This window comes from Lipotes vexillifer, unplaced genomic scaffold, assembly GCF_000442215.2.
Source record: "Lipotes vexillifer unplaced genomic scaffold, Lipotes_vexillifer_v1.1 scaffold676, whole genome shotgun sequence".
In the NCBI taxonomy this organism is placed as follows: domain Eukaryota; kingdom Metazoa; phylum Chordata; class Mammalia; order Artiodactyla; family Lipotidae; genus Lipotes; species Lipotes vexillifer.
The window spans coordinates 6,254-23,359 of record NW_006773959.1 but is presented as its reverse complement, the minus strand read 5'-3'; the positions used below and the strand labels follow the sequence as shown (position 1 = coordinate 23,359).

Genomic DNA, 17,106 nt, shown 5'->3' with positions numbered 1-17,106 from the left:
ACTCGTCACTGACTGGCTTCCTGATGTCCTGGAAGTTGAGGCGGCCCCCGCGCTGGTTCTGCAGGCACATCAGGCCCTGGGCCCGCCCGCTGTGCTCGTGGGAGCGGCGCAGGAAGAACCGGGTGAAGTGCTTCAAGGCCAAGTCGTCGCTGTCGAGGTAAAAGGCCGCGGCCAGGCACACGAAGGAGGCGTGGAGCTCCAGGGTGAAATGGCCGTTGACGGCGGCCTCGCGGTCGGGGTGGTAGTTCTGGCGCACCTGCGAGCGCGGCGCGGGCAGCATGGCGGACAGCACGGGCAGCGTGGCGGGCGTGAAGGCCAAGGTGTAGGCGAAGCCGCGGGGCCCGCGGTAGCTGCCTCAGAGCGCTCCCATGTGGTCGAAGAGGGCAGCTGCTCTGCGATGGACTGGAAGGCGGGTCCATTACCCGGGTTTGGGAGGAGGGAAAGGAGGTTCCGTTACGGGGCGGGGGTGGTGGGGGGAATGGGAGGGTGCATGTGCACGGAGGGCGGGGCACGAAAGCTGTGTCCCAGGTTCCAGCCAGGCCTGGGTGAGGCAGCCTGACTGCGCTAAGCACCTGGCATCTATTAATCTTTAAATTTTGCAGTAATATTTCTATTTTCCAAGGACTTTCTCTTCTCTAATTGCTCCCTTTTACAGCACCCTGTTCTCATTTTATAAACCGACTGTCTTCCTTAAAATTCTGAGAATATGAATTTGGAATTTTTTGGTAAAGTTCTTTTGCGTTTCCTTTATTATATTTATTTTTTCTCCAGAAATAGTTCTGTTTGTTCATCGTGATCCTCTCTTTCACTTTCCTCAAATATCTGGCAAACATTTGTCCACTCATATTTGGGAGTAAAGGACTCATGTGATTAGCCTAGGTAACTAGCATGGATCTGTTCTACATTTGGGACGTCCATTTCATTAATAGGCATCTCCTCTGTATGGGAGAGTGGAGCATGTCAATTAGGGAGGAGTCTTCTCCTTTGGGAGTACATGGCATAAAACTTTCAGGTAGTATAGGGACCCTTCCAAATGCCCAAAGCATGGCATTTCTCTGACATCAGAAGACTTAAGTGGATCTCTCTTCGGATAGATGTGTCCTTCTGTTTTGTTTCCCTTCTGTTGTGCGGGTCTCCAGTTGTCTCAAATCTGCTCTAATTTGGGTTCATTTCCTGGACAAGTAATTCACTGTCTTTGGAGTATAGTTTTGGGAGATTAACACAGATCAAATGCCACTTTAACTTTGTCCAACGTAAGAAAGATTGGCGTAGGGTCAGAGCATGGTAGCGGCAAACAGAACTGTTGTTCAGAGAGTAGATCTTTAATCTAACAGTCCACTCAGTACCTCTGCACTGCTTTGATTTCATTGACTCTGTTATTGAACTTTCTTTGAATGTGCTTGGCTTTCTACTACAGGTATATTCTTTAATTTTCCTTTATTTTTAAAAATTGAAGTATAGTTGATTTATAGTACTATATGAGTTTCTGGTGTACAACGTAGTGATTTAATATTTTTATAGATTATACTCCATTCAAAGTTGTTATAAAATATTGGCTCTCTTCTCTGTGCTATACAATATATCCTTGTAGCTTATTTATTTTATACATAGTAGTTTGTACCTCTTAATCCCCTACTCCTATCTTGCCCCTACACTTTTTTTTTTTACATCTTTATTGGAGTATAATTGCTTTACAAGGGTGTGTTAGTTTCTGCTTTATAACAGAGTGAATCAGTTATACATATACATATGTGCCCATATGTCTTCCCTCTTGCGTCTCCCTCCCTCCCACCCTCCTCATCCCACCCCTCTAGGTGGTCACAAAGCACCGAGCTGATCTCCCTGTGCTATGAGGCTTCTTCCCACTAGCTATATATTTTACGTTTGGTAGTGTATATATGTCCATGCCACTCTCTCACTTTGTCCCAGCTTACCCTTCCCCCTCCCCATATCCTCAAGTCCATTCTCTAGTAGGTCTGTGTCTTTATTCCTGTCTTACCCCTAGGCTCTTCATGACATTTTTTTCCCTTAGATTCCATATATATGTATTAACATATGGTATATGTCTTTCACTTTCTGACTTATTTCACTCTGTGTGACAAACTCTAGGTCCATCCACCTCACTACAAATAATTCAATTTTGTTTCTTTTTATGGCTGAGTAATATTCCATTGTATATATGTGCCACATCTTCTTTATCCATTGATGTGATGATGGACACTTAGGTTGCTTCCATCTCCTGGCTATTGTAAATAGAGGTGCAGTGAACATTTTGGTATATGACTCTTTTTGAATTATGGTTTTCTCAGGGTATATGCCCAGTAGTGGGATTGCTGGGTCATATGGTAGTTCTGTTTGTAGTTTTTTAAGGAACCTCCATACTGTTCTCCATAGTGGCTGTACCAATTCACATTCCCACCAGCAGTGCAAGAGGGTTCCCTTTTCTCCACACCCTCTCCAGCATTTATTGTTTCTAGATTCTTTGATGATGGCCATTCTGACTGGTGTGAGATGATATCTCATTGTAGTTTTGATTTGCATTTCTCTAATGATTAATGATGTTGAGCATTCTTTCATGTGTTTGTTGGCGATCTGTCTATCATCTTTGGAGTAATGTCTATTTAGGTCTTCTGCCCATTTTTGGATTGGGTTGTTTGTTTTTTTGTTATTGAGCTGCATGAGCTGCTTGTAAATTTTGGAGATTAATCCTTTGTCAGTTGCTTCATTTACAAATATTTTCTCCCATTCTGAGGGTTGTCTTTTGGTCTTGTTGATGGTTTCCTTTGCTGTGCAAAAGCTTTGAAGTTTCATTCGGTCCCATTTGTTTATTTTTGTTTTTATTTCCATTTCTCTAGGAGGTGGATCCAAAAGGATCTTGCTGTGATTTATGTCATAGAGTGTTCTGCCTATGTTTTCCTCTAAGAGTTTGATAGTTTCTGGCCTTACATTTAGGTCTTTAATCCATTTTGAGCTTATTTTTGTGTATGGTGTTAGGGAGTGATCTAATCTCATACTTTTACATGTACCTGTCCAATTTTCCCAGCACCACTTATTGAAGAGGCTGTCCTTTCTCCACTGTATATTCCTGCCACCTTTATCAAAGATAAGGTGACCATATGTGCATGGGTTTATCTCTGGGCTTTCTATCCTATTCCATTGATCTATCTTTCTGTTTTTGTGCCAGTACCATACTGTCTTGATTACTGTAGCTTTGTAGTATAGTCTGAAGTCAGGCAGCCTGATTCCTCCAGCTCCATTTTTTGTTCTCAAGATTGCTTTGGCTATTTGGGGTCTTTTGTGTTTCCATACAAATTGTGAAATTTTTTGTTCTAGTTCTGTGAAAAATGCCAGTGGTAGTTTGATAGGGATTGCATTAAATCTGTAGATTGCTTTGTGTAGTAGAGTCATTTTCACAATATTGATTCTTCCAATCCAAGAACATGGTTTATCTCTCCATCTATTTGTATCATCTTTAATTTTTGTCATCAGTGTCTTATAATTTTCTGCATACAGGTGTTTTGTCTCCTTAGGTAGGTTTATTCCTAGATATTTTATTCTTTTCGTTGCAGTGGTAAATGGGAGTATTTTCTGGATTTCACTTTCAGATTTTTCATCATTAGTGTATAGGAATGCCAGAGATTTCTGTGCATTAATTTTGTATCCTGCTACTTTACCAAATTCATTGATTGGCTCTAGTAGTTTTCTGGTAGCATCTTTAGGATTCTCTATGCATAGTATCATGTCATCTGCAAACAGGGACAGCTTTACTTCTTCTTTTCTGATTTCGATTCCTTTTATTTCCTTTTCTTCTCTGATTGCTGTGGCGAAAACTTCCAATACTGTGTTGAATAATAGGGGTGAGAGTGGGCAACCTTGTCTTGTTCCTGATCTTAGTAGAAATGCTTTCAGTATTTCACCATTGAGGACGATGTTGGCTGTGGGTTTGTCATATATGGCCTTTATTATGTTGAGGAAAGTTCCCTCTGTGCCTACTTTCTGCAGGGTTTTTTATCATAAATGGGTGTTGAATTTTGTCAAAAGCTTTCTCTGCATCTATTGAGATGATCATATGGGTTTTTTTCCTTCAATTTGTTAATATGGTGTATCACTTGATTGATTTGCATGTATTGAAGAATCCTTGCATTCCTGGAATAAACCCCAGTTGATCACAGTGTATGATCCTTTTAATGTGCTGTTGGATTCTGTTTGCTAGTATTTTGCTGAGGATTTTTGCATCTATCTTCATCAGTGATATTGGCCTGTAGTTTTCTTTCTTTGTGACATCCTTGTCTTGTTTTGGTATCAGGGTGATGGTGGCCTTGTAGAATGAGTTTGGGAGTGTTCCTCCCTCTGCTATATTTTAGAAGAGTTTGAGAAGGGTAGGTGTTAGCTCTTCTCTAAATGTTTGATAGAATTCGCCTGTGAAGCCATCTGGTCCTGGGCTTTTGTTTGTTGGAAGATTTTTAATCACAGTTTCAATTTCAGTGCTTGTGATTGGTCTGTTCATATTTTCTATTTCTTCCTGATTCATTCTTGGCAGGTTGTGCATTTCTAAGAAGTTGTCCATTTCTTCCAGGTTGTCCATTTTATTGGCATAGAGTTGCTTGTAGTAATCTCTCATGATCTTTTGTATTTCTGCAGTGTCAGGTGTTACTTCTCCTTTTTCATTTCTAATTCTGTTGATTTGAGTCTTCTCCTTTTTTTCTTGATGAGTCTGGCTAATGGTTTATCAATTTTGTTTATCTTCTCAAAGAACCAGCTTTTAGTTTTTTTGATCTTTGCTATTGTTCCCTTAATTTCTTTTTCATTGATTTCTGATCTGATCTTTATGATTTCTTTCCTTCTGATAACTTTGTGTTTTTTTGTTCTTCTTTCTCTAATTGCTTTAGATGCAAGGTTAGGTTGTTTATTCGAGATGTTTCCTGCTTCTTAAGGTGGGCTTGTATTGCTATAAACTTCCCTCTTAGAACTGCTTTTGCTGCATCCCATAGGTTTTGGGTCGTCGTGTCTCCATTGTCATTTGTTTCTAGGTATTTTTTGATTTCCTCTTTGATTCCTTCAGTGATCACTTCGTTATTAAGTAGTGTATTGTTTATAATCCATGTGTTTGTATTTTTTTACAGATCTTTTCCTGTAATTGTTATCTAGTCTCATAGCGTTGTGGTCGGAAAAGATTCTTACTACAATTTCAGTTTTCTTAAATTTAGCAAGGCTTGATTTGTGACCCAAGATGTGATCTATCCTGGAGAAAGTTCCATGTACACTTGAGAAAAATATGTATTCTGTTGTTTTTGGATGGAATGTCTTATAAATATCAATTAAGTCTATCTTGTTTAATGTATCATTTAAAGCTTGTGTTTCCTTCTTTATTTTCATTTTGGATGATCTGTCCATTGGTGAAAGTGGGGTGTTAAAGTCCCCTACTATGAACGTATTACTGTCGGTTTCCCCTATTATGGCTGTTAGTATTTGCCTTATGTATTGAGGTGCTCCTATGTTGGGTGCATAAATATTTACAACTGTTATATCTTCTTCTTGGATCGATCCCTTGATCATTATGTAGTGTCCTTCTTTGTCTCTTCTAATAGTCTTTATTTTAATGTCTATTTTGTCTGATATGAGAATTGCTACTGCAGCGTTCTTTTGGTTTCCATTTGCATGGAATATCTTTTCCATCCCCTCACTTTCAGTCTGTATGTGTCCCTAGGTTTGAAGTGGGTCTCTTGTAGACAGCATATATATGGGTCTTGTTTCTGTATCCATTCAGCCAGTCTGTGTCTTTTGGTGGGGAGCATTTAGTCCATTTACATTTAAGGTAATTATCGATATGTATGTTCCTATTCCCATTTTCTAAATTGTTTTGGGTTCGTTATTATAGGACTTTTCCTTCTCTTGTGTTTTTGTCTAGAGAAGTTCCTTTAGCATTTGTTGTAAAGCTGGTTTGGTGGTGCTGAACTCTCTCAGCTTTTGCTTGTCTGTAAAGGTTTTAATTTCTCCATCAAATCTGAATGAGATCCTTGCTGGGTAGAGTAATCTTGGTTGCAGGTTTTTCTCCTTCATCACTTTCAGTATGTCCTGCCACTCCCTTCTGGCTTGTAGAGTTTCTGCTGAGAGATCAGCTGTTAACCTTATGGGGATTCCCTTGTGTGTTATTTGTTGTTTTACCCTTGCTGCTTTTAATATGTTTTCTTTGTATTTAATTTTTGACAGTTTGATCAATATGCGTCTTGGCGTGTTTCTCCTTGGATTTATCCTGTATGGGACTCTGTGTGCTTCCTGGACTTGATTAACTATTTCCTTTCCCATTTTAGGGAAGTTTTCAACTATAATCTGTTCAAATATTTTCTCAGTCCCTTTCTTTTTCTCTTCTTTTTCTGTGACCCCTATAATTCGAATGTTGGTGCATTTAATGTTGTCCCAGACGTCTCTGAGATTGTCCTCAGTTCTTTTCATTCTTTTTTCTTTCTTCTGCTCTGCAGTAGTTATTTCCACTATTTTATCTTCCAGGTCACTTATCCGTTCTTCTGCCTCAGTTATTCTGCTATTGATCCCTTCTAGAGTATTTTTAAGTTCATTTATTGTGTTGTTCATCATTGCTTGTTTCCTTTTTAGTTCTTCTAGGTCCTTGTTAAATATTTCTTGCAATTTCTCTCTTCTGTTTCCAAGATTTTGGATCATCTTTACTATCATTCTGAATTCTTTTTCAGGTAGACTGCCTATTTCCTCTTCATTTGTTAGGTCTGGTGGGTTTTTATCTTGCTCCTTCATCTGCTGTGTGTTTTTCTGTCTTCTCATTTTGCTTATCTTACTGTGTTTGGGGTCTCCTTTTTGCAGGCTGCAGTTTCATAGTTCCCGTTGTTTTTGGTGTCTGTCCCCAGTGGCTAAAGTTGTTTCAGTGGGTTGTGTAGGCTTCCTGGTGGAGGGGACTAGTGCCTGTGTTCTGGTGGATGAGGCTGGATCTTGTGTTTCTGGTGGGCAGGTCCACGTCTGGTGGTGTGTTTTGGGGTGTCTGTGGCCTTATTATGATTTTAGGCAGCCTCTCTGCTTATAGGTGGGGTTGTGTTCCTGTCTTGCTAGTTGTTTTGCATAGGGTGTCCAGCACTGTAGCTTGCTGGTTGTTGAGTGAAGTTGGGTGTTGGTGTTGAGATGGGGATCTCTAGGATATTTTAGCCGTTTGATATTACGTGGAGCTGGGATGTCTCTTGTGGACCAGTGTCCTGAAGTTGGCTCTCCCACCTCAGAGGCACAGCACTGACTCCTACCTGGAGCACCAAGAGTCTTTCATCCACACGGCTCAGAATAAAAGGGAGAAAAAGTAGAAAGAAAGAAAGAGAATAAAATAAAAGTTATTAAAATAAAAAATAATTCTTAAGAAAAATTTTTTTTGAAAAGTAAAAAAAAAAAAATGGACGGACAGAACCCTGTGACAAATGGTGAAAGCAAAGCTATACAGACAAAATCTCACACAGAAGCATACACATACACACTCACAAAAAGAGGAAAAGTGGAAAAAATAATAAATCTTGCTCTCAAACTCCACCTCCTCAATTTGGGATGATTCGTTGTCTATTCACGTATTCCACAGATGCAGGGTACATCAAGTTGAGTGTGGAGATTTAATCCGCTTCTCCTGAGGTTTCTGGGAGACATTTCCCTTTCTCTTCTTTGTTCGCACAGCTCCCGGGGCTCAGCTTTGGATTTGGCCCCACTGCTGCGTGTGGGTCGCCAGAGGGCGTCTGTTCTTTGCTCAGGCAGGACGGGGTTAAAGGAGCTGCTGACTGGGGGGCTTTGGCTCACTCAGGCCGGGGGGAGGCAGGGGCACGGATGCGGGGCGAGCCTGCGGCGGCAGAGGCCAGCATGACGTTGCACAAGCCTGAGGCATGCCGTGCTTTCTCCCGGGGAAGTTGTCTCTGGATGATGGGGCCCTGGCAGTGGTGGGCTGCACAGGCTTCCGGGAGGGGAGGTGTGGATAATGACCTGTGCTCGCACACAGGCTTCTTGGTGGCGGCAGCAGCAGCCTTAGCGTCTGACGCCCGTCTCTGGGGTCCGTGCTCTTAGCCGTGGCTCGCGCCCGTCTCTGGAGCTCCTTTAAGCATAGTTCTTAATCCCCTCTCCTCGCGCACCAGGAAACAACGAGGCAAGAAAAAGTCTTGCCTCTTTGGCAGCTCCAGACTTTTTCCAGACTCCCTCCCGGGTAGCTGTGGGGCACTAGCCCCTTTCAGGGTGTGTTCACGCTGCCAACCCCAGACCTCTCCCTGCGATCCTACCGAAGCCCCGAGCCTCAGCTCCCATCCCCTGCCCGCCCCGGCGGGTGAGCAGACGAGCCTCTCGGGCTGGTGAGCGCCGGTCGGCCCCGATCCTCTGTGCGGGAATCTCTCCGCTCTGCCCTCCGCGCCCCTGTTGCTGTGCTCTCCTCTGCGGCTCCGAAGCTCCCCGCTCCGCCTCCCGCAATCTCTGCCCGCGAAGGGGCTTCCTAGTGTGTCGAAACCTTTCCTCCTTCACAGCTCCCTCCCACTGGTGCAGGTCCCGTCCCTGTTCTTTTGTCTCTGTTTATTTTTTTCTTTTGCCCTACCCCGGTACGTGAGGAGTTTCTTGCCTTTTGTGAGGTCTGAGGTCTTCTGCCAGCGTTCAGTAGGTGTTCTGTAGGAGCAGTTCCACGTATAGATGTATTTCTGATGTATCTGTGGGGAGGCAGGTGATCTCCGCGTCTTACTCTTCCGCCATCCTCCCCCTCTCTGCCCCTTCTCTTTTCTTTCTCCTTCTTCCCTCTTCCTTTCCATCTCCCCTTTCCTACTAGTGGAGCCTATTAACCACTAGTTCTTTAAATCTGTGAGTCTATTTCTGTTTGTTACATTCAATCGTTTGTTTTATCTTTTAGTTTCGAAATATAAGTGATAGCATACAGTATTTGTCTTTCTGTGTCTGACTTATTTCATGAAGCAGAATACGCTCCAGGTCCATCCATGTTGTTGCAAATGGCAAATTTCATCTTTTTATAGCTGAGTGGTATTCCACTGTAGTATTACGTACACCACATCTTTATCCATTCATCTGTTGATGGACACTTAGGTTGCTTCCATGTCTTGCCTATTGTAAATAATACTGCTGTAAACATTGGGGTACACGTATCTTTTCAAATTAGTGTTTTTGTTTTTTTCAGATATATGCCCAGGAGTAGAATTGCTGGGTCATATGCTAGGTCTATTTTTAGTTTTTTGAGAAACCTCCATACTGTTCTCCATGGTGGCTGCACCAATTTACATTCCCACCAACAGTGTATAGCGTTCCATTTTCTTCACATCCTTGCCAACACTTCTTATTTGTGGTCTTCTTGATGGTTGCCTTTCTGACAGGTATGATGAGGTGATTTCTCAAGGGTTTTTGATTTGCATTTCTCTAATGATTAGCTATGTTGAGCGTCTTTTCATATGCCTGGTGGCCATCTGTATGTCCTCTGTGGGAAAATGTCTACTCAGTTCTTCTGCCCACTTTTCAATTGGGTTGTTTGTGTGTTTTTCTTTGTTTTTTTTTTTTTTTTTTTTTTTTTTTTTTTTTTTTTTTTTTGGATATTGACTTGTATGAGCTGTTTACATATTTTGCATATTAAACCCTTATCACTCATATCATTTGAAAATATTTTCTCCCATTCATTTGGTTGTCTTTTTGTTTTGTTGATGGCTTCCTTTGCTGTGCAAAAGTTTTAAGTTTAATTAGGTCCCATTTGTTTATTTTTTCTTTTGTTTCCTTTGCCTTAGGAGACAGGTCCAAAATATTGCTACCATTTATGTCAGGTAGTGTTTTCTCTTCTAGAGTTCTGTGGTTTCTGGTCCTACATTTAGGTCTTTAATCCATTTTGAGTTTGTTTTTGTATATGGAGTGAGGAAATGTTCTAATCTCATTCTTTTACCTGTAGCTGTCTAGTTTTCCCAGCACCACTTTTTGAAGAGACTGTCTTTTTTCCACTGTATATTCTTGCCACCTTTGTTCTAGATTAATTGACCATAATGTGCATAGCTTTATTTCTGGCCTCTCTATTCTGTTCCATTGATCTATATGTCTGTTTTTGTGCCTATTTTAGCTACTGCTTTGATACTGTAGCTTTGTAGTATAGTGTGAAGTCAGGGAGCGTGACAGCTCCAGCTTTGTTCTTTTTTTCTCAAGATTGCTTTTGCTATTCAGTGTCTTTGTGGTTCCATATGAATTTTAGGATTATTTGTTCTAGTTTTGTGAAAAATGTCATGGGTATTTTGATAGGGATTGTATTAAATCTGTAGATCGCTTAGGATGATATGGACATTTTAACAGTATTAATTCTTCCCATCCATGAACATGGGATATTTTTCCATTTCTCTGTATCATCTTCAGTTTTCTTCAGCAGTGTTTTTATAGTTTTCAGAGTGTAAGTCTGTCACCTCCTTGGGTAAGTTTATTCCTGTGTATTTTTTGATGCGACTTTAAATGGGATTGTTTTCTTGCTTTCCCTTTCTGATAGTTCACTTATTTCTAATTCAAGTTTACTACTAGTGACCAGTCTGTTCACATTGTTTATTTCTTCCTTATTCAGTCTTGGAAAATTGTATATTTATAGAAGTTTATCCATTTCTTCTAGGTTGCCCAATTTGTTGGCACATAACTGTTGATAGTATTATGATTTTTGTATCTTTGTGGTATCGGTCATAATTTCTCCTCTTTCATTTCTTGTTTTGTTTACTTGCGTCCTCTCTTTTTTTTCTTGAGGAACATGGCTGAAGACTTACCAGTTTTGTTTATCTTTACAGAAAAACAGCTCTGGGTTTTATTGATCTTGTCTACTGTTTTTTGAGTCTCTATTTCCTCTCTGATATTTATTATTTCCTTCCTTCTATGGACTGTGGGCTTTTTTCTTATTTTTCTAATTCCTATAGACGGTAGGTTAGGTTGTTTCTTTGAGATTTTTCTTGTTTCTTGAGGTATGCCTCTATCACTATAAACTTCTCTTGTAGAACTGTTTTTGTTGCATCCCATAGATTTTTGTTATTGTTGTTTTGGGGCGGCATGCACTGCGCAGCATGTGAGATCTTAGTTCCCCAACCAGGGATCTAACCCGCATGCCCTGCATTGGAAGCATGGAGTCTTAACCACTGGACTGCCAGAGAAGTCCCCTCATCCCATAGATTTTGGAAAGTTGTGTTTCCATTGTCATTTGTCTTGAGGTATTTTCTGATGTCCTCTTTGATTTCTTCATTAACCCACTGGTGTTGTAGTATTTTTCCATTTTTCTTCCTGTAGTTGATTTCTAGTTTTATACTACTGTGGTCTGAAAAATGCTTGATATAATTTCTGTCCCCTTAAATTTGTTGAGGCTTTTTTTATGGCCTAGCATGTGATCTATCCTGGAGAATGTTCCATGTATACTTGAAAAGAATGTATATTCTGTGGCTTTTGAATAGAATGTCTTATAGATATCTAAGCCCAACTGGTCTAATATGTCATTTAAGACTACTGTTTCCTTATTGATTTTCTGTCTGGATGAGCTGTCCATTGATATAAGTGGGGTGTTAATGTTCCCTACTATTATCGTATTATTGTCAGTTTCTCTCTTTATGTCTGATAATACTTGCTTTATATATTTAGGTACTCCTATAATAGGTGCATATATATTAACAAATGTTATATACTCTTCTGGTATTGACCCTTTATCATTATATAGTGCCCTTCTTTGTCTTTTGTTATAGACTTTGTTTTAAAGTCTATTTTGTCTTATATGAGTATTGCTACGTCCACTTTCTTGTCATTTCCATTTGCATGAAAAATCTTTTTCCATCCCTTCACTTTAAGCCTGTGTTTGTCTTTAGCTCTGAAATGAGTCTCTTGTAGGCAGCATATAGATGGTCTTGTTTTTTTTTTTTTTTTTTAATACCGTCATCCACCCTTTTTCTTTTGATTGGAGCCTTAAGTCCATTGATATTTACAGTGATTATTGCTAGGTATGTACTTATTGCCCTTTTGTTATTTTCTGGTTGTTTTTATGGTTATCCTCAGTTCTTTTCTTCTTTTAGTTTATTCCCTTGTGGTTGGATGGTTTTATTTAGTGACATGCTTGTGTACCTTTCGCTCTAGTTTTTGTGTATATGTTGTAGGTTTTTGATTTGTGGTCACCATGGGGTTCAGATATGTTGACCTGTAACTTTATCTACTTGTTTTAAGCTCGTAGTTATTTAAATTCAAACACATTCTAAAAGATCTACAGTATGTTAACTCCCCTCCCCTACATTTTGTGTTTTTGATGTCATATTTTACATCTTCATATTTATACCTTAACGGTTATTGTATTTATATTTGATTTTTCAATTTTTTGTCTTCTGACATTTGTACTAGCTTATTTAAGTGGTTGATCTGCAGCCTTTACTATATATTTGCCTTTACTAGTGGGATTTTTTCCTTTCTATAGATTCTTACTTCTTGTTGTAGCCTTTGGTTATCTACTTAGTGGAGACTCTTTAACATTTCTTTTAGGGTAGGTTTAGTATTGATTAACTCTTTTAGTTTTTGCTTCTCTGGGAAGTTCTTTATCTCTCTTTCAATTCTGAATGATAATCTTGCTGGGTAGAGTATGTTAGGTTGTAGGTTTTTCCCTCTCATCACTTTAAATATATCATGTCTCTCCCTCCTGGATTGCAAAGTTTCTGCGGAAAGATCAGCTGATAGCGTTATAGGTGTTCCTTTGTATATGGCTCTTTGTTTTTCTCTTGCTGACTTTAGAATTCTTTCTGTGTAACTTTTGCCTTTTTAATTATGATGTGTCCTGGTATAGGTCTTTTTGCTTTCATCTTGTTTGGGACCCTCTGTGCTTCCTATGCCTAGATAACTGTTTCCTTCTTCAGTTCTGGGAAGTTTTCATCCATAATTCTATCAAATTCATTTTTGACCCCCCCTTTGTTTTACTCTTCTCCTTTTGGGACCTGTATAATGAGAATGCTAGTGCACTGGCTGTAGCCCTAGAGGTCCCTTCAATTGTTCTCATCTTTTAAACTTGATTTTTTTTGTTGTTCTGATTAAGTGCTTTCCATTATTTCATCTTTCAGATTACTTATGCATTCTTCTATATCACCTTGTCTGCTGTTAATCCCTTCTAGTTTTGTTTTTTGTTTTTTTTCATTTCACTTATTGTATGCTTCGGCTCTGACTGGTTCTTTTTTTATTTTCTAGTTCCTTGTTAAAATTCCCACTGTGTTCATATATTCTTTTTTTTCATATATTCTTTTCCCTGCTTCATTTAGCATTTTTATTACTAATGCTTTGAACTCTTTATATGGTAAATTATTTTTCTGTTTCAATATTTTTTTCACAGTGTTTTTTCCTTGTTCTTTTGTGTGAAACAGATTCCTTTGTCTTCTCATTTTGTTTAATTTTGTCTCTATGAAATTAAGTGGAACAGTTACCTATCCCATTCTTGAAGGGGTATTGTTGTGTGGGAGCATCCCTGTGCAGTTTGTGTGTGTCCAGTAGCTTTGGTGGCAGAGCTGAATCTGAAGTGAGCACAAGTCACATCTTCCCCCAGGGTTTCCTGGCAACTATCACCTTGGTGGGCGATGGGGCTGGAGATGGAGGAGCTAGAGTCAGAGCCAGATATGAGGTGGGGCTTCTGCCATGCTCAGTGGCCAACACCACCCTATTAGGGTTGGGGTTGTGTCCCAAGGTGCTGGAGCAGAAGACTTGAAAGTCGGCTCTGAGCTAGTTACATTCCCTCTAAGTGTATGCTCTCCTTTCTCCCAGCATCGGCACTTTTGCCCTGGAAGGGGAGCAGTGCTGGATCAAGAGGGGCCAGAGTGGGTTCCTGGTGTGGGCCGGGCTTGTGCTGGGGTGGTCCCAGCACACCAGTCTGAGTTCCAGATGTCCCTGATCTGCTGCCTCCTGTATGCCAGCAGTGGCCGCCCTTTCCCCACTGAGATGTAGTGCTGGGTCTGAGCCAGCTCCATACCCCACAACTGTGCACTCTCTTCAGCAGTGGCAGCCTTTGCCCTAGTGGGGTGCTGCACCATGGAGCAAGATGGGCCAGAGCAGGCACTTTGTGTGGACCGGGGCATGCACTGGTGTGGTCGCAGGGAACTGGCCAGGGTCCCAGTCAGTCTCAATCTGATTCCTCCACCTTGCTTTGACAGCAAGCAAACGTGTACATGAGTGAAATCTAAGTTTCTCACAGCACCCTTGCCAGTCCTATTTGTCTTCAAACCAGCCAAGGGGACTCATCTTCCTGGTGTCATACCCGAGGTCTGGGGTGCCCAATATGTGGTTTGAACCACTCACTCCCCAGGGAGGACCTCCAAGCACATGTAATCCTCCCCCTTCTGTGTTCCCTGCTAAGGGCACAGGTCCCAATCCTATTGCTTCTCTTCCCTTCCTTCCTGACTGTGTGTATCTTTCTCCCAGCCTTCATTGTAGAAGAGCCTTTCTGCCAGTCTCCAGTTTGTTTTGAGTGAGAATTACTCCACATGTAGATTTATTTTTCATCTGTTCATGGGGGGAGGTGAGCTCAGCCTCCTCCTACTCTGCCATCTTGATCTCCCAGTAGCCTACTGCAGGTATTTAAAATTCTCTGGTTTTATCATTGTGAAAGCATCTCCTGTTTTTATCTTCCAAGCATTCCTCACAATCTCTGGTTTGCTAACTATATCCTTTCTCATTTGTGTACGTGTAGATAGTAGTTTTTGTGTCTAGTCCACCACTATGAGTCAGTTATCACTTTTTACTTTTTGAAAATACAAATACTTATTTTTAAAAAGTTAATGCATCTGTATGGCTTAAAACCCACATAGTGTTCTCTCTGTAGTCAATCAGTGGCGTATTACTTGTTATAATCAGGAGAAGAAAGAGGAAGAAAAAGAGGAAGTAATACTCATGTTAAGAAAATCATAGACACATAAGAGAGGAATCTTTAGAAACGTATTCTTCAGAAGCATATTATTTTTGAGTACATGTGGAGCATTTACCAAGACAGAGTGTATTCTGGGCCACACAACAGGTCTCAATACGTTTTAACAGATTCAAATCATGCGAGATATGTTCTCTGACCACGATGGAATTAAACTAGAAACCATTAACAGAAAGATGTCTGATAAATCCCCAAATATTTGAAAACTAATAGTGAAGCACACTTCTAAACAATCCAAAGGTCAAAGAAGAGATTAAGGGGCATTAAAATTATTTGGAATGGAATCTAAGCAAAAAACAACATATCAACATTTGTGAGATGCAGCTAAATCAGTGCTTAGATGGAAATGTATAGCCCTAAATGCCTATATTTAAAAAAAAAGGAGTCTCAAATAAATTATCTAACTTCCAACCTTAAGAAACTGAAAGAATGAGGAACAAAATAAATCTAAATCAAGCAGAGGGAAGGAAGAGTTTGTTGCAAGCCAGGAAGTGTTTTATAACCTGGGACAAAGCTAAGATGTTGAGGACTCTGAATAAAGCAAGGGTGAAGCATGTCTGCTGTTATTGGGGATTGGCCCCAGGGAGAGGCCAGTGGGCCAGATTTAGGGTCTGTGGTTGAGCTGGTCATTTCAAATAGAAGTCTAAGTGAGAACTCTTTCTACCGTATGGTGACAAAAGATACTGAATCAAAGACCTAGGACAGACTGAGGGTTCCTTTTAGGCTCTGGGCCAAGGTAAATTGAGGTGACTACCCAAGGCTTGGTCCTTTGAATGACATGTACCTGTATGCCTGGAAGCAAGTGACTGGACAAAAAGAGCCAATTCAAAATCATATATCCTTCTTGTCAGTTATCTTTCTAACTTCCTGCCCCTAGGGAAAAAAATGGAAATCCAACGTTCATGCTAAGATTGCCCGTGAATAGTGATACTCCTCCTTTCAAGATTTTCCTTGATGTTTCTTTTAATGTTATTTTACCTGTGTCAAAGTGTTCAGAGTAAGAAGAGAGCTAACAGCATAATTTTACTTAGGCTCTGCCCTGGCCCTCTCATTGGGGAGGATCTACATATTCATATAAACAATGAAGAAGAATAGACATGTGCTGCTGCTTTCTAGAGGTGATGTAATGGTTTCTCCCCAGGCCAAATTCGACATAGAATGTAAATTTAAAAGAGGAGTGGTAGTGATGGTGGTGGTCATAGTGGTGGTTTGGTGCATGTCAGAGAGAGAGTGTGTTTGTGTGTCTGAGTGTATATAGGCTAGAGTCACAGTCCAGGGAGTTCTGGAGAGTTCAAGTTGGCAGTCTTAAGATCTGTGATAAGGACACAGAATTTAAGTTAACAAGTCAAGATTGCTTAGATATTATCATATATGCCCATCAGAGCTGAGATTATGTTCACCTTTCATTCCTTTAGTTTGACTCTCTCTTTCCTTTTTTCTCAGTTTTACTCTTCCTCTTTCCTTCAGTGAGTAACTAGAGATCCAGAAAGTGAAGTGATTTGGGGAAAGATGAAAAAATCATATTTATTTAGCAACAGAACAACCTAAGGAAAGTGGAAGATTTAAAGTGGCATAGTGTCAGAACCCGAACCAGACAAAGCCATCACAAGAAAAGAAAACCACAGACAAATAACATTAATAAACATTGCTGCAAAAATTCTGAACAGAACACTAGCAAACTGAATTTAGCAACATATAAAAATGATTACATACCATGATCAAGTGGGCATTATCCTAGGAATGCAAGGCCGTTTCACCATATGAAAATCAGTCAATGCAGTGCATCATATTAATAGTATAAAGGACAAAAACAACGTCTCAACAGATGGTGGAAAAGAATTTAACAAAATCCACCACACTTTTATAAACAAAACAAAACCAAAACCAAGAAGAAAAGGAAACTTCTGCATCCCCCACAATTAACATCATACTTAAAGGTAAAAAACTAAGTCTTGGGCTTCCCTGGTGGCGCAGTGGTTGGGAGTCCGCCTGCCCATGCGGGGGGCACGGGTTTGTGCCCGGGTCTGGGAGGATCCCGCATGCCGCGGAGCAGCTGAGCCGGTGGGCCATGGCCGCTGGGCCTGCGCGTCCGGAGCCTGTGCTCCGCAGCGGGAGAGGCCCCAGAAGTGAGAGGCCCGCATACCGCAAAAAAAAAAAAAAAAAAAAAAAAAAAGAAAAATAAGTTTTTCCCCTAA

General features: G+C 40.5%; 1 protein-coding gene across 1 annotated transcript in view; it reads right to left on the bottom strand.

Moving 5' to 3' along the window:
* The window catches only part of LOC103087869 (ferritin heavy chain-like), a 2,476-nt gene extending 2,196 nt beyond the window's left edge, over positions 1–280 (bottom strand). The window contains exon 1 of the mRNA XM_007448626.1: positions 14–280. Coding sequence (XP_007448688.1) covers positions 14–280 — 267 coding nt within the window. The remainder of the gene's footprint in view (positions 1–13) is intronic.
* Between the last annotated feature and the right edge of the window lie 16,826 nt (positions 281–17,106).